Here is a 20,357-nt window from a genome sequence, read left to right as displayed (position 1 = left end):
TTAGCTCATTCTTTTTTTTTTTTTTTTGTAGAGACAGAGTCTCACTTTATGGCCCTCTGTAGAGTGCTGTGGCCTCACACAGCTCACAGCAACCTCCAACTCCTGGGCTTAAGCGATTCTCTTGCCTCAGCCTCCCAAGTAGCTGGGACTACAGGCGCCCGCCACAACGCCCGGCTATTTTTTGGTTGCAGTTTGGCCCGGGCTGGGTTTGAACCCGCCACCCTCGGTATATGGGGCCGGCGCCTTACCGACTGAGCCACAGGCGCCGCCCTAGCTCATTCTTTTTTTTAATCACACTTTTCACTGGCAAAAGTTATTCTGTACATTTAGTAACAATACCTAATATTTGTTGTGTGCAAGACTCTTCTAAGTGCTTTAACTGTAATATTTCTATGAATCTCTAGTGTTCCCATTTTACAAGTGAGGAACCAGACACAATTTGCTTAATTTGCCAATGTTACTCATGTGGTTTGACTCCTTCAATGTCACCGAATCTCAACTAAGGCAGACTATGTTGTCCACTGTTCTTTTCCAAACCACTTAGAATGGTGCAGAGCACATTATAAGTGTTCAATACTTATCTGTAGATTCACGTAACAAATATTGGGCATCCACTGCACGTTGGTTTATAAAGCAGTGAAAAACTATTCAAAAATCTGTGCTTAGAGTTTTACATTATGAATAACTTACAGCCCCACACTCAATTAGCCACCCTTTCTCTTTCATTTTGCTCAATCATGCCTGAGGATTAAGTCCTATTCTATACATTTTGCAGAGGAAACAGGATCAAGGTGGGGCAATGATTTGCGCAAAATCACTGGGGAGAAGGGAAGGTCGGGATTCCAACTGCAAGATTCTCACGCCGGAGCTACGAATCAATCAAACAAATCAAGTCAATCACCCAATCTGTATTTATTGAGCGCCTGCTGCTTGCAGTTAGTCTTCACGCAGGTCAGGCGAGGAGGAGAGGTCGCCGGGCACAGGCGGCTCAGACACTCGAAGGCCGCCGCGGATCACGGGAATTTGGCGCCTATTTTTTGTTGGTTGAACGTTCTCGCCGGTGATTGGGCCCCGGCGCGGCGTGCCGGTGCGCCCGGCTGCGACTACTCAGCCGACCTTGGCAGTACTCGGGAGGCTCAGAACTCGGCTGGCCTCCCGGGGGATGGGCCACCAGGAGTCTCCACTGGCCCGAGAGCCGGCGGGAGGTGCGGCTTATATAAAGAGGTTATGTAAAGGACTCAGCTGGCGCGAACACGTGGAAAGCCACGGGAGCCTGGAGGCCTGGGCCTCCCCCGTGAGCGCCGCTGCCACTACTGGTGCGGCAGCGTTACCCGTCGCACGTCCGAGCCGGACCACTGCCTCCCGCGCTGCTCGAACCCGGGGGCAACTCCGTCCCGGAACGGACCATCCCCAGGCAGGGGCTCCAAAGGGAAAACGGACCGCCCGGAAGTGGAGGTGCGCAGGCCAGGTAAGCGCACAGTCCCAGTAGAGTCAAGCGCGGAAACTGAAGTTATCTTTGCTACTTCGGCGTTTAGGGAAGGGCATTCGGGTCCTCGGCTTGTCGCTGTCAGAGAAACTGAACGTTTAAGCCAATCCTCTCTACCCGCGGCCCTTGGGGACTTGGGCCAGTCTCCTGAGCTCCGTTAGGGCTCAATTCAATGGACTGTTTACACTTGGGAGAACACAAGGCGGGATGCAGGGAGGGGGATCTCGGAGGGGATCAGGAAGGGAAAAAAGATTTCAACAGTCTAAATAGTTCCTTAAGTCAATTTTTTGAAATCATCAAGTTAGTCAATTCTTGTTTTTACTATTGCTACATGATAAACTAACGGAGAAATCGGAAAGTTTCAGCTTTTCCTTCCGGTTCCCCCTCTGAGCCACTGGCCAGTGGTTTCGTCTTTCCCGCTTTCCCCTCCCCTCCCCCGTTCAATCAGCGGCGGTGGCTTCCGTCTTAAAGGGGCCGCGGCGGTCGGAGGAGGAGGAGGTAGGACGCTCCGCGGCCTGCGCTCCTTGCCTCCCCGCTTCGGCCTGGTCGTTTAACCGATTCTTTCGTTCGCAGGTCACAATCCAAGGTCCCGCTCCTCCGCGTCCCGGGGCCGGACGAAGGGATGAGGCAGGGGGGAGCCGGGCAGCGCCGTTGCTGCTCCCCCCGCTGCCTGCAGCCATGGAAACGGGGAAGGACGGCGCCCGCAGAGGTACACAAAGCCCAGAGCGGAAAAGGCGAAGCCCAGTGCCGCGGGCGCCCAGCACGAAGCTGAGGCCGGCGGCGGCGGCCCAGGCCATGGATCCAGTGGAAGCCGAGGCCCCGGGTGAGGCCTACCTGGCGCGGCGGCGGCCAGAAGGCGGTGGCGGTTCTTCGCGGCCGCGCTACAGCCTGTTGGCGGAGATCGGGCGCGGCAGCTACGGCGTGGTTTACGAGGCAGTCGCCGGGCGCAGCGGGGCCCGGGTGGCCGTCAAGAAGATCCGCTGCGACGCCCCTGAGAACGTGGAGCTGGCGCTGGCTGAATTCTGGGCCCTGACCAGTCTCAAGCGGCGCCACCAGAACGTTGTGCAGTTTGAAGAGTGCGTCCTGCAGCGCAACGGGCTAGCCCAGCGCATGAGTCACGGCAACAAGAACTCACAGCTTTACCTGCGCCTGGTGGAGACCTCCCTCAAAGGTGGGACACCTTGGGCCATCCTGCCCACCCAGGGCCGGACCTTCTCCCCCTCTGGATTGCTCATTTCAAACTGTCCCGGGTAGCTCCTGCTCCTGTCACCGTGGGCCCAGGCATTCCGGGCCTCGCTCTCTTCTCAGTGTCCAGGGTCAGCTTCTGGCCCAAAAGCTGGCTGGATTTTTCATAACTGGGTTTTTCACAAGAACCCATTTAAGCGCTCGATAAATGTGGGCCTCGATTAAACGTCTAGCACTTTCAAGATTTGATTGGGAAGTAGAGGTGGTTGGGGTCAGAGTTGGTGGCAGAGTTGCAGAACCCTCTCACTATGTAGTGCCTCATCCTTTTTTCATCTGAAAAAAACTTTAATGAACCTGTCCACACACTTTTCTCTCTCTGGTTCCAAGTTTCCTGATACCCTCCATCTCCTCCTCCCAAACTTTTGCTTATTATCCTGCCTTTTCCTCTGAGACTGCCCCCTCCAGCCCTTCATCCCAGGCAATCAAGCAAAACGATGGTTTTTCTGGGTTGGTCCTCTGAGGCATGTGGGCTAATAACCCCCACAGGTGGGCCCATAGCTGTCATATAACAAATCCTCTTAACATATTTTCCCTTCATTTTATATTTTAGTCTTTTTCTTGAGCTCTGAGCCTGGGTGGGAAGTGGTTTTACTTATAAAGAAAATGGGGGTCATTGAGGTCCAGGTCTTACAGTCCTGGAAGAACTACTCCTGGTTTCTGGGTTTTAACTACATCATTATGTTCATCTTAAGTACTCAGTACTCATAAGCCTTGTTCAGATTGCAAGGTAGCAGGGGATCTGATCAGAGAGGAGAAAGGCAGTGGACTAGGAAAATCTGAGAAGACTTCCCAAGGCAGGAGATTCCAGGGGAAAGGTTACTGAGTCCCAGCTATGGTCTGAGTTCTGACATGATTTTAGGTAACAACTTTAAAAGTAGATTCTTTCCCCTTTCTATAAATAGAGAAACTAAAGCTTACAAGTGAACAACTAATAACTTGATTAAGGTTAATCCACTTGAAAGGAGAGGACAGTACTCCTGATTTCCTTATACTTATCATAGCTTAAGTGCTGTGTACCAGGATCTGTCTCAGTTGAAGGCCTAGATCCTTTCAAAGTTAATTCTGTCCTCCTTAACCTTTAAGAATAGGTTAGGATTTTGGGTGGGGTTGGAGAGGGTGGTTTTCTAAAATCTTGCTTGGAGCTTTTGTGCAACTTTGAGATCCCACAGGCCTATCCTAACAGAACTCCTTATCTCATTTCAAGTCACTTATTTGACTAGTGGTTTGGGAGACGTGGTGAATATCATCTAGGGTCCTTTTTAAGACATCTACCTTTATATGCATCCTTGTTCCATCCATTCTGTGAAAGTACCCTCTTCTCAAGTGGAATATTTTTGTTTCCCAGGAGATTTTTTTTTTTTTATCTTTAAAATAAACTTTTCTATGGGGCGGCGCCTGTGGCTCAAAGGAGTAGGGCACTGGCCCCATATGCCCAGGGTAGCGGGTTCAAACCCAGACTCTGCCAAAAACTGCAAAAAAAAACCCTTTTTCTATAAGAAATGGGGTCTCATGTTGCTCAGACTTATCTCCAACTCATGGGCTAAACCCCTCTCACCTCAGCTTCTCAAGTAGCAGGGATTAGGGCTTGTACCACTGTCCCAGGAGATTCTTTTCCCTAACCTGTATTCTGGGAGCTGATCACTTATTTTGAAATCCTTTTATTTTCATACTTTCTTCTGCTGTATGGTTAGTGAATGGTCTGGATTTACAGCACTGCCTTGGGATGTAGGAACTTGGCTTTGCCAATGCTTTATATCTCTCCTTAGTTCATTGATGCCAGTCTTGAAACTTCAACCTCAGTTTGAAGGCCTTGCATACTCCCCCAACATAAATACTATTTAGACTTCCCTCACTTGTAGAACTTGTTAAAACTTCAGAGGCAGGATAACATAGTGATTAATACTATGGACTTTAGGGTTAGATTAACAAAGTCCTGGCTTATCCAAGGACTGACTACACAAGACAAGGGACAAGTTGTAAAACTTGTGAGGAGCCTTCCTTTAGATGAGGTACCTATGGCACAGGGCCGCTGTGCAGACTGAGGGTGTTCAGTAAGTATTCCAGATAAGGAGGAATTCACTGCTCAGTAAGTTCAGGCTGTCTTCTGTATCCTCTTCTACCATCATCTCTTTCAAGATTCACATAGTTCGGGTTTTCCAAACTTGTTTGACCAGGGAACACACCTCATTTCCTGTGTTGTCAGTAATCCTAAATTGACAAAAACACTAGTATTTTTATTTTCCCTTTATAAGCTAAAATTGAGACCTAGAGAAATATTTTGCTTTAGACCACACATTTAATATTTCCCTTTCAATTGTTTATAGAGTCTTTAAAATATTTGAGTCTCTACAATGTTCTAGGCTCTCAGGTAGAGCAGTGATGAAAACGTGCATTATCTCTACTTGTGAAAAGGACATTTAAGCCTACATATTGTGTTAATTTAGCAAGTGGTAAATAGGCAGTTGGAATTTTTTGTTAATTTTACAGTGGAGAACAAAGACCCAAATTACTCCAGATTAAGTTTTTCTAACTCTTATCTTCCAACATTTAGCAGTCTTGGTCTGTCCTGGGGTCCTGTGCAGCACGCATTATAGTGCCACACAGTAAAGTAAGAGCTGGAAGGGATCCTAAGCGATAACCTGGTTCAGCCCTCCTTAAACAGAAAAGCCCTTTGCAGTCTCTCTTGGCCTGGTTGCCTGCAACTTAGAATGATTTTGAAATAGACCATAAAGTGTTAACCTGCCTCATTCTCAACTTCACCCAAAGTCAAGTCCATACTGTGGTATTTGAAGGGAAAGGGGAGGGGGGGAAACCCCAAACAAATTATTCCTTGCCCCAAAGGAACTTACATTTGAAAAGATTGAGGCCTGGTGGAGAACTTAAATGCTTTCCAGGTCACTAGAGGAAATGGTAAATTGGCTCATTAACAAGGGCTTTGTACAGAATTAAGAGAGAATGGGGAGTTAGCCTGGAAGGTGGGCTTGAAAAATGTTTGCCTAAGACCTTGTTGGATAGGCAAGGAAGAAACAGAATGAATCTCTTTCACTATTGAGTCAGTAGAATTTTCCTCCTTCAGTTTCAGCTTCTTGGTGAATACACATAAGGCATTTCCACTGTCTCAAATTATTCAGTGTATAAAAAATACCAATATCAAAAGAAACTAATGGAATGTTGCCCTCGGTCTTGCCTGTGTTGTTTGATAAACTGCGCCTTAGGTCTTTGCTTTTTGAGCATGGAGCCAGCAAGTCCTATCCAGGAAACATTTTTATAAAGAGTCTCAGAAGCTATAGGGGTTAGAAGAGGTCTTAGTTGTCTGATCTGGTCTCTGTTTCACAAAAAAGAAAACTGAAGCCAAGAAAAGGAACAGGACTTGTCTGAAATGAGGAATGAGTTAGTGGTAGCACTCAAATCAGCCTCCCAGTCTTTTTTAATCCAAATTAACAGTCCTGTAAATTACTTGGTTGTTGGGTTGGTGCCTGTGTTTGTAATTGCTTAACTTTAAAAGTATTTTTCACATAAAAAGTAGTGAAGGCATCAGTGGTTTGCTTTTAGCCTCTTGTTTTCCATTGCTAAAGGACCCTGCCTTGAACGCACCTAAAACAAAGTTCAGGATCCTGCTGCTTAGAGAGCAGGTAAGCCTGATGCATTGTCAAACTCAGAAATCTGTATTGCTTTCTCTAATGCATGCACTGATCCTTCTAAGAAACAGCAAGCAAAGACAAGTCCAGGACAAATTGTCTCATAAAACTGAATAATTCTAACTTTGGAAGAGCTGGAGTCTAGCTTACCCTCAACTTGGTAAGACACTACTACCTAGTCTTGCTTTCCCAATTGATATTTGCTGAACTCAAGATGCCTTTAGGGGGCTTGGGAAGCTAGACCTTGCCAGCACACCAAGTGGCTGCTGTGAGCCCGGGGTATTGCATTTGTTTCCTTCATGAGGTGTGCGGAGGACACCTGCCCAAATGAACACAATAGAAGGTTATAGGTGGCAGCATCCTAGAAAACAGAGTTTCTGGGAGTTGTGTTAGAGGCACTGGGGAGCAGAGAAAGGAAGTAGCTGAAGGAGGAATGAGTGTTGGGGGACCAGGGACTTAGCAGTAGATTAGTTGTCAGCCTGCAGACTCCCATGGAAAATAGCTAAGCAGATAACCAGGTCAGGGTACAAGCCTGGGCATTCGATCTTGAATATGCTGTCTTACTGTGGGGACTGGACAAGTGGCTTAAGTTCTGAGTTCTTCTGTTTTTCTTGGTTGTAAATGGACATATGTTTTACTTAGAAACTAGTGACTACTGTTTATTCAGTGCTCGTGGCAATGCTGTTTCTGCTGGTGCCTTGTATTGGTCGCTTGTGCAGGGACTCTACTTGCTTTCTGATCTGCTCTTGAATGTTTAGGCAACAGCCATGCAGATTTCTCTCTTGCTCTTGACTGCCCTGCTATCTTCTGTGTGCCCTGGGGGCTTTTAGATTTCAGCCCAAGAGACAGAAACGTCCCTCCTTAACTGAGAGTCTTGGTTGATTACAGTTGCATTGGATAAGGCTTTTTATAGTATAAACTCTCAAGGAAACCTTGGCTTCCTTAGATCAAACAGTTCATTTTTCACCTCAAATTCAGCCTTTGGTGGTATCCTTAGGGCTAGGAACCTTAGTCCTACTCACAAATCCTGGATTTTAATTTATGTCCTCTGCGTGCCTTCCCACTACTTTCCCTGTTCTTTTTTTTATCTCTCTAGCTCATAGTTCTTACCTTGATTTATTTTAATCTTGATTTTATTTCCCCCCATTATGGAATGCCTGCTATGTTATGTGTGTGGTGTGCTCTGAGGAACCTGGAGGCTTGATGTCTTTCCACCCTGAGTGTCCAGTCTAATGGAGGAAATGGTTATTGAGCAACTGATGTTTAACTTCATTACAGCCTTTAAGAGGTGCTCTAGGGCACCCGCCTGCCAGAAATTAGACTGTGTTTGGGGGAAGGAAGGATGAATTGTAAAAGGGTAAATCAGAAAAAACCTCTGACAAGAGCTGAAGTTTAGGTATGTGGTGAGGCCTATTGCATGTGGGGAGATGATGCTCGAGCCCTACTGCCCTGGGTTAGGCTCACTCCCTCTCTGCCTGACTGGAGGAATCCACATTTTAACAAGATCCCTGTAATGTTCCTAGTAGTAATAAGCAAGCCTTTTGTAGTATTATCGTATTCATTCTCATTTAATATTCTCTATGAAATTGTTTTTTTATTTTATTTTGAGACAGTCTGACTCTGTTGCCCAGGCTAGAGTGCCATGGCATCAGTCTACCTCACAGCAACTTCAGACTCCTGCGTTTAAGTAATATCTTAATGTCTCGGCCTCAAGAATAGCTGGGACTACAGGCACCCACTATAATGTTCAGCTAATTTTTTCTATTTTTTTAGTAGAGAGAGGATCTGGCTCTTAGGTTAGTCACAAACTTCTGACCTCAACCAATCCTCCTACCCTGGCCTCCTAGAGTATTAGGATTACAGGAGTGAGCCACCACACCTGGCCTGAAATTGTTGATTTTGTAGCTTGGCCCAAGAAAATCAATGTCAAGTATGACACGAGTGACCATTTGGGGGGGTCTAAGATTTATGTGTAGATGTTCTTTCTAATTTCCACGTACTCGACAGGCTGCCTTATGACTGTTGGGTGATGTCCAGCGGTGTCCAGAGACATCGACATGAATACCGAGTGGTGTCTGCTCTTGTGAGCATCATGCAAGGTGCTCCATATATCACAAGCCCTTACAACAGCCCAGTGATGTCGGTGTTTCTTCTCAATTTATGGAAAGGGAAAGATTTTTGAGGTCTGAAGTTTGCCCAGAGTGATTGATATAACCATGTAAGTTGGGGGGCGGGAGGCAGAAGGGTTGGCCCCAATTCTGACTGGTTCCACAGCCCTTATCCTTTCTGTTAGGCCCATTGGTTCCTTCTTCTCCTTTGTAGGACACTGTATCTTGCCCTGGCAGCCATCATAACAGATGGTTAATTGTATTAGAAGTACCTTGAACATACCCTGTGATGTTGACATGGTCATGGTATCTAGCTTCCTTATAGTGACATGACACTGCCTAAAACCATTGAGCATGGGGCCACATGCTCATCTTTGTTGGGAAGACATGCCAGGATGAATACTTGTCATCAGCCTTTCAGGACTGAGCTCTTTAAAGAAAATATTTTAATGTATAATTCCTAATTAAAAACGGGGGTGGTCGTAGTCACAACTTATTCAAACTTCATTTTTCCAGGTTCTCCTAATCCTTTTTCTTAAACATAACTTTATAATTTTATATTCTGCCTTTTTTCTCCTCTTCATGTTAAAACATGCTTATAACATGTGATCTTCTTTTTTTTTTTTTTTTTTGTAGAGACAGAGTCTCACTTTATGGCCCTCGGTAGAGTGCTGTGGCCTCACACAGCTCACAGCAACCTCCAACTCCTGGGCTTAAGCGATTCTCTTGCCTCAGCCTCCCGAGTAGCTGGGACTTCAGGCGCCCGCCGCAACGCCCAGCTATTTTTTGGTTGCAGTTTGGCCGGGGCCGGGTTTGAACCCGCCACCCTCGGTATATGGGGCCGGCGCCTTACCGACTGAGCCACAGGCGCCGCCCCCTTCTTGGCTTTTTAACAGGTCATTTTTGTTGACCCTTCAAAGCATTTGACCAATTGGCAGTACCATAATTAATAGCTACCTGTTCTTGGAGAGTTATTTCCAATCCTTCACTTTTATTATTATGCTGTATGAAATACTAGTTGTGGGTGTTTGAGAGATGGGGTAGAATGCTCTGTATTCTTTTCATCTTATGACAAGTTACTGAATTCTGTTGATCTTCAACCTTAGACCTTTCTCTCATCCCTACCTCTCCTGCTCACCTCCTCTCTTATGAGCCCTCACTTTCTCTGGGTTTCAGAACCTCCTGATTAATCAGTTGGCTGTTAGTCTGTCTCTTGTCTCATCTCTGACCTCTCATGCCTCCAGAGGGAACTTGTTTCACTGATTGTCAAAGTTACGCTCTGTCATCCATTAACGTTTCTGAAATCTGAAGTTGACTTAGTGGTATGTCAGAGTGCTGTCAGCAGCCTGTATGGCTTACATAAATGATATGTCTTCAAATCGATGCCTTTTTAGATTCCACAAGCAAGGCATCTTTCTAGAGTATATCAAGAACTTTGAGCTCCTTCCCATTTCTTAAGGTGTAAGTCTGCTTATAGAACAGACTCCTTGGGGCCCTGGAGCATGCTCACACCCCTGCGCTGTGTGCCCACCCTGTGCATCCTGGGAGATGCAGCTCAGGGGTCTCTTCTCACATCCCAGCTTCTTGCCCCCACCCGTCGGCTAGAGCTGGGCCCTCTTCCTTTTTCTCATACCTGTCATGTTCTGCTTCTGATTACCAGATGCCTTTGTTAGGGCAGGGACTGGCTCTTAAGTTGCCTCATCTCTGATGTCTAACAAGCACTGTGTGTTCTGGAAATGTTTCAATGGAGTTGACTGGAACTCCATTCAACTGGAAATCTAACTTCTGGAGGCAGCTGGAATAGGCTTGTGCAATCAGGTATTTTGTATCTCTTTCCAGGAGGTGTCCGCCTTTCCAGAGCTCACACTGCCTTGGCCTTCTGTGGAGCCTGCTGCAGCCAGGCTTCTCAGTGGAGCAGGCTGCGTTTTATTGGAGACTGTAACATTGCTAATTTCCATGAGTGATGAGATACAAGACACCTGCTTGGTTTTGTTCTTGGTGCTTGTCTTGGGTTTAGTTAGTACCTGTCTCCCTGTGAACTATGGCATAGAATGATTGGAAATCCTTAATTTATTTTGTGGTCACCCGGCTATCAAACTTGAGAGGGACGTAGTAAAACCATCCTGGAGGTGGGCCTTCGTCTCTTCAAAGTACATGTTGTCAGCCTTCCATGAACTGGGGGACAGTGTTGTTGATGGAAGAACGTGCCCTGAGGGTTCATGTCCCGCTCACCTACTTGAGGCAGTGCTTTTGGGCAGGTTACTTACCTTTCTCAGCCTTGGTTTCCCCACCTGTAAAAACGGAGTCCAGGAAGGCAAGACTGCTAACATCATGAGCTTTTACAATCCAGGCACTCTGGCAGTCCCTGAGTTACAAACTTCAACTTACATACAACTCAAACTTATGAACAGAGGCTACTACAGGTGATAGGTAAATGTACCTGTTCCAACTTACATAGATTTCAACTCAAATCTGCAGAACCCATCTTGCTCACAACCTGGGAACTGGCAGGAGTGCCTGAAACCCAGTGGTTCCTCAGAGGTTAATTTACCTCAAATGCTGATCTCCAAATACACTGTTTCTCCAAATACACTGTTTCTCCTCTCTGTGAAGAAAGGTACATTTTTAACTCTTAATCTTGTATGGCTGTCTGATTATACCAGACAAGGGAATTATAAAACTTACGTAAATTTTGTTTCTGTCAGCTAAAAAAACTTAAGTTTCTTTTCATGTGGGGATTTTAGGAGTTGTTACCTATGTTGGTTCTAGTTACACATCCTGAAACTGGGGAAATAACCATAGGGTGGGTTGGGGACCCACGGGTCCTACTGAGAAGGGCCTGAGCTGAAACTCATTGATCACCTGACCTTCACCAGCCCCTACTCTTGACTGGACTGGCGGACCACAGTGACGTTTTGGGTCTTCAGCAGTCAGTGTCATTTTGGAACTAGTGTTCAGTAATCCCCCAGAGTTAGACCATTGTTCCTTCCCCAGGGCACAGTCCTTCTGGGGAGGCTGGAAGACTAAGAAATCTACGCACCCCCCCCCCCAATCAAAACATTTGCAAAATGTGCCAGCATTTTTTTAAGTTAAGTAGAAAAGTTAAGCCATTAACTATTGCTAACCAGAATATCTGGTATAATTTAATAAAAGCTAAAATAAAAATATAAAAGCGTTGGTGGGTCAGATGAAGGAAGTTATCTGGGAAATCAGGCATTTGTAAAAAGTTCAGGGTGTTCCAAAGGTCACCATTCCTGGGCGAAATTAACACTCTTCATATTTTATATTTTTTATATATCAACATATAGAGAAATATTTTGTAAATGTAATTTCCCACTTTCCATATGTATATTGACCTTTGGAACACCCTGTAGATTGGCATTCTAGCTGGCCTTAAGGTGTACATTTTGTTAAACCTATAGGGATGGGAATGTCATCTTTTTAGTTAATGGGATCACCCCAAATAAGAGTGGTCTGGTCTAGCTAGAACATGGATTTTAGCTGTTACAGTCTAAGAAATATGTCTGACATGGAATAATTTCTTTTCATTTTCTGATCTAAATTTCGTCTTTTGCCTGACATGTGAGCACTGGGATTACTGAAATCCCCAAGTTCTAAGGACTTGGTTGGTATTTCATGAGAAGGATGATGGTAGTGTTGGTCAATGGGTTATTTTCCCAAATGTCTTCTCTGCAAAATGTAGCTGGTACCCGTGACTTAATTCACAGTAGTCATGTGGTGATGCCACGTCCTCATTCATAGATGAGAAGACTGAGGTACAGTCAGGATCACCTGAGATTCTAGCCGTCTTCTCTGTCACACCTTGACCTCGCCGTGTCTTCCTTTGAACTGAGTTCACCCAATGAACACGGGCAGAGTTGGGGTTTACACCCAGGCTCCTTGCTTTATATTTATCTATCAACACATTGGTCTTTGCTCTTGCTTTCCCTGGTGCCTGCCTGAAGTGAAGGATGGGAATTCTACTATGTCTCTTCTGTTGCCTCTGGAGGAGCTGGTGAGAACACATGCTCCTGGAATAAGCCCAGGGGCTCGGTCTGCGCACAGAAGTACTTTCGTCTCTGAGACAAGTCACTGCATCCCCATTTTCCATTCTGTCATGGTTGCTGATGCTGTGTCTGATTCTGAGGAGACCTGTTCAGTGTTTTCCTCTCAACAAACGGCCCTTCCTTTAGCACATCCTGAGCTTAGCTCCCTCCTCAGAGCAAGTTACTCACTCCAGGGGTCCCATCTCCTCCACCCACTCGTTATTAATTTAGGACTTTTTAAGATCTTTTTCCTTTTCCTGGATTTTCATAACCTGGGCTTACAGTCTGTTTTGCAGACTTTTCATTTTACTTTGAGTTGCCATAGTTACCAACTTTGTATATAAAATAATCATTATTCTCCACCCTTTATTCACCCACCAGAAATTTCACTGTTTTCTGCTGTGACCTTTGCAGAAGGAATTTGATGACTTTTTTAATCTTTTCCCTTCTGGCTGTAGCGTTAGTAAACATTTCTTGCTCTCCTTTTTATGGCTCGTTAGTTCAGAGTCTAGATTGATTGAAACTTCAGGTTGCTGCTTCATTTTGCAGTGTTTTTAGAGAACCTTAGTCCACCAGCCGGTGACCCAAAAAGGGGATTATGAGAGGGGAAACAACTGTTTAAAAAAAGAACAAAACCATCTGCCCTAAACTGGTTCTACCTGTATTACTTTGATTGTGAGTAATATAAACAAATTATATAATTAGAGGGGAAGTGAGGTCTGTCAGATTGTGGTCAGAAACCCAAAGCTTCTGTCTTATACATCAAATCATCTTGGATTAACCTCGAACTCCTGAGCCACTGGCTTTGGTAGACTGTGTGCCTATGTGGTTTCAGGGCTGTTTGGGTTAGTGGGGTATCATCCAGATCTGCAGGTTCTCCTTATCAGAAAGTAGATGACTAGTGAAGGAAGCCTCTGCAGAGGCTGTCGTAGGAGGTGCAGTCTTTTTGGGGGATAGAATGGATGTACTATATTGAGGCCAGAGGACTTGTTTTCAGGTCTTGGCTTAGTTATAAATGACCTATGTGACCACACAGGGCAAATCCCTTCACTTGCAAGCCCAGCCCCCTCACAAAATAAAACATCTCTCTACTTAGACTTAGCTTTGGAGGCAGAGGTAGTCATCAGATGACTTCTATGTAAGGGCTCACTGTGCCATCAGTTGCATTGTAAAAAATACCAGCATTTGCTTGAAGATGGTAGTCACCAGCTTTCCTGAAGTTTCAGGTTCACACAAGTTAATTTTGACCTTATACATTTACTTCAGACTCCACTGTTCCTGCCAGACTTCCTATTCACACTTTCTGGTCTGTTTGCCCTGTGTTCATCATCTATTCCGTCTCTCAGCCCAGAAAGCCCTTTTTGCTTCCCTCTGCTGACCTATTGCCTGTCCTTTAGAGGACATTGCAAGTCCTGTCCCTTCTGACTTCTTCAGGTCTGGTGATTCTTGCCCACCCCTCTGTTTAGAGAAGTTGACCTTGATGCACACGTCTGACTTCTGCTGGTTGCTGCTATAGATCTGTCATCTCCTTGAAACTGAGTTTCATGGAGATGGAACGTGTAACTATGCTAGGCATGTGGTAAGCTTGCAGAAAACGTTAATGGGTTGGAGTGTGCCTCTGAAATACACAGAATCGTAGTGCCATTCCAGGTGCACTAATAAGAATTGTTATATAAGTCAGGGAAAATGAGAGGCACTGTTTGCCTGGCATGAAGTAACATTGATAATAGAAGCAACAGACATTTGGTGGCCCTCTCACATGCTTTCTTGTGTCTCAGCCCTGGGAGGTATGAGTGGCCTGCTGCTGCCTGTTTGGAAACAGTTAATAAAACAAAAGGCTTCAGTCAACCTCTGGACCAGAGGTTCCACCTGGGCCTCTGAACCCGGCCCCAGTGCTGGACACTGGTCCCTGATGCCTGTGCCATTCCTTGACTTATCCTGTGAGTAGAAACAGGGCGTAGGGCTGAATATATGGATCCTCTTGGAACAGTTGTTTGTCATATCTGTCACTCACTATAATATAGCGCATCCCTTTAATCTAAAAGTGCTGTGAAGATGTCCCTCTCACTCAAGTTCTTATCTTCCTGTGCTATAGGGGAAAGGATCCTGGGTTATGCTGAGGAGCCCTGCTATCTCTGGTTTGTCATGGAGTTCTGTGAAGGTGGAGACCTGAATCAGTATGTCCTGTCCCGGAGGCCAGACCCAGCCACCAACAAAAGCTTCATGCTACAGCTCACGAGTGCCATTGCCTTCCTACACAAAAACCACATCGTGCACAGGGACCTAAAGCCAGACAACATCCTCATCACAGAGCGGTCTGGCACCCCCATCCTCAAGGTGGCTGACTTTGGACTAAGCAAGGTCTGTGCCGGCCTGGCACCCCGAGGCAAAGAAGGCAATCAAGACAACAAAAATGTGAATGTGAATAAGTACTGGCTGTCCTCCGCCTGCGGCTCAGACTTCTACATGGCTCCTGAGGTCTGGGAGGGACACTACACAGCCAAGGCAGACATTTTCGCCTTGGGCATTATCATCTGGGCAATGATAGAAAGAATCACTTTTATTGACTCTGAGACCAAGAAGGAGCTCCTGGGGACCTATATTAAACAGGGGACTGAGATCGTCCCTGTTGGCGAGGCGCTGCTAGAAAACCCAAAGATGGAGTTGCACATCCCCCAGAAACGCAGGACTTCCATGTCTGAGGGGATCAAGCAGCTCTTGAAAGACATGTTAGCTGCTAACCCACAGGACCGGCCTGATGCCTTTGAACTTGAAACCAGAATGGACCAGGTCACATGTGCTGCTTAAAATTCAGGGCTAAGCATCTTGGGTGTTTTTAAACTAGGTGAGTGCTCTCTTTTTGTTCTGCACACACACTTGCTGGACTAGGTTCCTCATCCTGGGCCCTGGGGTGAGCTTTTGGAGTTGGGAGTGGACATGTAGGGTTGAAGAAAAGTAGGTGCTTATCATCCAAGATCCCCCTGACCACCAAGTCTTGGTAAGGAGATACATGGGATTATCATTTGAGTATAAGTTGGAAGGTCTAGAGAATTCTTCTGAAAGGACATTGCATTTAAGCTGAATCTCTTAAGTTTTTTAGACGTCCCTTTTCTCGAGTCATAAAGGTTTATTATAGAAAATCTGCAAAATGGGTACAATTTTTCAGAGAATGAACACTGTCTCAGTTCTACACAGTTTAGATCTTGCTACATTAGGTGGAGTTTTGTTTCACGCTCTTTTTTACTCAACGCTAAGTGGAGCATTCCCCATGGTACTTAGAGAATATGGCTTTTAGTGGTTACGTGACACTGTTCTATGTACCATAATGTAGCCATTCTCTTTGAGACCTCAGACTGTACTGTAAAGGATGTATGGACAAATCTTATATGGAGGTCTTTGCTAATTTAACAGATTTATTGTAGCTTTTATTTGTCAAGTACCATCACACGCCACATAATGTTTAGATCAATGATGTTGCATGACAGTGCTCCCATAAAACTAGTGGAGCTGAAAAATGCCTGTTGTGCAGTGACATCATAGCCATTGTACTTTCTTTTCACAATGCATTACCTTTTCTGCGTTTAGACACGAAAATATCAGTGTGTTACTTTGCGTATAGTACTCAGTATAATAGCAAGCTATACTGGCTAATCGCTGAGCAGCAGTGGGCTGTATCATATAGCTTAGGTATATAGTAGGCTATACACTCTTGGTTTGTAAAAGTACATTCTATAGTGTTTGCACAACTATAAAATAACCTAAAAGCATTGCTTAGAACATATCCTCCCTCGTTGAGTGACAAGTGACTGTACTGTGCTAGCTTCTGGTGTAATATAAGCAAAATCATTTTCATGAATTCTGCAGCTTAATTAGAGATATGTTCAACAGTAGTTATCATAGTTGTTTTACAGTGGAGGAGAAGGTTATTGAGGCAAATTAACCTTTCAGTTGTTGGTGCCCAGAGTCAAGAATAGGGAACTGAGGTAGACAGGAGCGTCCCAGGCAGAAGGCTTAGCCTCTGCAAAGGACCTGAGCCCAGAGGGAGCCTGGCACATTTGAGACTGGACCAGAGTGAGTTGGTAAGGAGTATATAAGTATATAGACTTGTGGAGATCAGAGGGGGCAGCCTGCCAGGAAAGGGAACAGCGTGGATGGCAGTTGAGGAAGACCCAAAAGTGTGTACCAGGACAGCTGGGTTGTTCAGTTGAACCAGAGTTTGAGGTGTGAATAATGGAAAGGAAATGAGAAATTGACCACATATGCTAGGTATTTACACATGTGCCATTTCATTTCACCGTTATAATGGAAATAAGTAATTTACCCCAGACCCTAAGTAAGGTCAGGTATATCTTACTTAGGCAGCCCCCCATACACACATGCACTGTGTTTTCCCTTGATGTCAAAATGGCAGGTAGAAACAAACTACTGTTGTATTTCATGGAAGCTTTGAGGTGAGCTGATGGTCACAGGGAAGGAGCCTCAGAAACTACTGAACACGGGGCCTTCTGTTACCCAGGTGGGTTCTTCATCCCTTTTCCCTTCATCTCCCTCATTTCTAGGGGGAGTTGGTTCTGACTGGTTTAAGCCTGGCTTCGCATGTCTCAGTTGAATGTATTTCTGGAGCGAGTCAGCAGTTTAGTTCTTCATTACACAAACATCGAGTGCCTTCCAGGGCCCAGGCCAATTTGTCTTGCACCCAGTGGGGAAGAGAACAGCATTCCCCCAAAGCTTGGTTTGGGGTAGTACCATGTTAGAAACCAAAAGGGCTGGCTGGACAGTGTTTTAATTGTATTTCATTGTGTCACTTCTCATTTCCATCTCATCTTTTCTGCTTTTGAAAGACCTCTTAGAATTCAAGTTTTCTCTGGCATAAGAAGATTGTCATTGGAAGAGGAACCTAAATTTGGGTTGTCACAACTAATTGAGATTAAGGCTCCCATTTGGGATTACTTGGGATTTGTGCTGTTTGGCAAGGCAAAGTTTTAGGTAAATTAGGAGTCCAGTGATTCCTTCATCTAGAAGTAGGTAACTTTGCAAAGAGGAGGAAAGATTATGAATGGAGTTACTGGTAAGTGTCCCAGGCTGCTTGGTTAATTCATTCTATGCCTCTTGCAGCTAATGAGTACAGTAGAGGTGGTTTCAGTTTGGCTATAGCCTATTCTGCCCTGTCCTAGGTGGGTACTTAAAATTGTGGGCCTGGGTCCAGGTCTGTGACCAGAACTAAACCTATGGTGCCAAAGCTTCAAATCAGTTGTGTTATAGATGAGCTGTATCTGGATGGTCAGAGCTTGAGTTGGGAAGAATGTTGAGTCCAACCTAATTCCATTTGTTTATTCCCCATATTTACTGGGAAACTAATTGGCAGGTACCATCATAGATACAGATGATACATTAGTGAACAAAACAGTTTTTGGAGTGTGGAGCTTAGCATTCCATTGGGAAGACAGACAGTAAACATGGGTAATATTAGGTGCCAATTTGGGGGCTAGAGAAGTCGAGCAGGACAAGGGTAAGGGAGATCTGAATGTTGGGAGGGTGGGGCATGGAGTGTGGTATTGTGCTGGATGGAAGAGATCAGGGTGGGTCTCCTGGAGATACTAACCTTGGTGCAAAGGTTAGAAGTTGAGTCCTGGGGATTTCTGGGGAAAGAGCATTCCAGACAGAAGTAACAGTATAACGGCCTGAAAGCTGGACAGAGCCAGCAGGGAGAAGCACATAGAGGCTTGAGGGTAAGCAGGAGCCAAGTAGTAAGATTTTGACTTTATTTTTAAGTGAGATAGAAAGCCATTGGTGTGTGTTGAGCTGTGATTTCTCTTCATTCTAAAGAATCACTTTGTCATTTTCCTAAAATAAACTGTAGGGGAGCAAGTTAGGAGATAAGATCAAAGACGACTGTAATAATCCAGGTAAAAGATGATGTTGGCTAGAAACAGTGGAACAAAGATGGTGATGATTGGATTTTGAGTGTATCATGAAGTCAAGCCATCTGATTTCCTTCCGAATTGTGTGTGAGGTATGTGAGAAAGAAGTTAATGGTTCTAAGGTTTCGGCCTAAGCAATTGGAAGTTGTCATCAAGTAAGATGGGGAAGACTTTAGGAGGTATAGGCTTGGCTGGAGAACATGGGGTTTTAGTCATCTGAAAGTTTGGTGTGTCTAGTTAAAGTCCAAGTACAGATATAGAGCAGACAGTTGGGGTTCAGAGGAAGGAGATTGCCAAGTACTGCAGTGGGTGCAGAGAGGGGGTCAGAGGACTTAGCTCTGGGTTGCCCAACACTGATGTTGAGAAGAAAGAAGCCAGAGATGGGAAAAGACGTCAAGCAGCTGTGACATTCTGCCTGCTGTTTGAGCGAGATGAATTGACTGCTGGACTTAGTGAACAGTCATGTTCATGGGCAGTTTCGTGAACTGGGGTGGGGGGGTGCCCTAACCAGAGTGGATTTGAGAGGCAAAGAAAAGATGAATTAGAGTAATAGACCCATAATTCTCAAAGTTTTTGGCCTGAAAGCCTCTTTACACTCTTGAAATTATAGACTCCAGAGCTTTTGGTTTGAATTATATCTGGATATCTGCAGTATTAAATATGAAAACAAATGTTTTGAGTGTTCCTTTCAAATGAATGAATAAATAACAGTAAACCAGTTACATGTTATAAGTATCATATTTTATGTAATAACTAGTTTTTTAAAAAAAATTGAATAGTGTGGCATTTTATATTTGCAGAGCTCTTTAATGTTTTAATAGCCAGCTGGAGTCTTATTATAATCTGGTACCACTCATCATGTAACTTCTGGAAAACTCCATTGTACAGTTATGAGAGAATGAAAGTGAAAAAAGATAACGTCCTCTTGGCATTACGAAAGAGTTTGGCTTCAGATTCTCAAATCAGATCACATTTTGTAGATGACTCTTTGTGAGGAACTTTGCTGTGAAGAGGAGCTGAAAAGGGGGCGATAGCTGGAGACCCAGAATGAAGGAGATTGCTTATTTCCCAAATAAAGGAAAGGACAGAATCTGTCCATCCTGATTCCTAGCCCACTTTCGTGGCAATAAAGTCCAGCTGCAGATAGTAAACACACGTGAGCACAGTACCAACGTCATAAAGAAACACCTCAGTAATCTAGGATTGAAGATTTCAGAGTAACATTTAAGTCAGGGCTAAGAGGTTTGGTTTTGCAAAAAATAAAAGGAAAAATACTTTGGGTTGCAAACTTGGGATATCCCTGAAAAGATAGTTGCCTGGTGGCGTAGTGGGAGTGCAGGGATTGAGTCTCATGTCTGGTTTACTGGCCACGTGGTCTTAGGTAAATTATTTTACTTGTCCGGGCCCCAGTTCTATTATCCATAAAATAGATACTTTTTATCTTCAACATACTTACCTTGTTGAGGTAGTTGGAGGAATCGGACAAGGTTGTAAAAGTGTGTTATATACATGGTCAAAATTACTTGGTATACAGTAGAATTTCAGATTCACATTGACCTAAAGTGGAGGTATTGTCTTCGGTTTCCCTCCAAAGGCAGTGGTCTTTAGTAGCCTTGCTTCTAAATCAGAAGTTGCAGTCCGGGCCACCCTGTCCCATCACTTGTTCCAGAAAAATATATCTTTTTAAAGGGTACTCAATGCTGGGTCTTTCTTCCCCCTTATTTGTCACTCTGGGAAGATAGTGAATAATTTGTTATGGTTCCAGCTAGCCACAGCTTTACCCCAGCAGGAAGCCAACCAAACTGATGTCCCAGGTGCCACCGCCCGTGTGTTACCAAGGAGAGTGTTGTAGGATGAGGGAATCAGCATTCAGGGCCAAGTCTACTGTCTGATACACAAACCTCTGTTACTAG

General features: G+C 44.9%; 1 protein-coding gene across 1 annotated transcript in view; it reads left to right on the top strand.

The window, feature by feature from the left end:
- Window positions 1-977: 977 nt before the first annotated feature.
- STK35 (serine/threonine kinase 35) overlaps window positions 978-20,357 on the top strand; it is a 42,886-nt gene continuing 23,506 nt past the window's right edge. Inside the window, exons 1-3 of the mRNA XM_053574372.1 lie at window positions 978-1,468; window positions 2,060-2,657; window positions 14,619-15,368. Of these exons, the coding sequence (XP_053430347.1) occupies window positions 1,163-1,468; window positions 2,060-2,657; window positions 14,619-15,331 (1,617 nt within the window). The 5' untranslated portion in view covers window positions 978-1,162 and the 3' untranslated portion in view covers window positions 15,332-15,368. The remainder of the gene's footprint in view (window positions 1,469-2,059; window positions 2,658-14,618; window positions 15,369-20,357) is intronic.

The sequence above is a fragment of the Nycticebus coucang genome, chromosome 21 (assembly GCF_027406575.1).
Source record: "Nycticebus coucang isolate mNycCou1 chromosome 21, mNycCou1.pri, whole genome shotgun sequence".
NCBI lineage: Eukaryota > Metazoa > Chordata > Mammalia > Primates > Lorisidae > Nycticebus > Nycticebus coucang.
The sequence above is the reverse complement of the archived record's forward strand: the minus strand, read 5'-3'. Positions and strand labels throughout refer to the sequence as shown.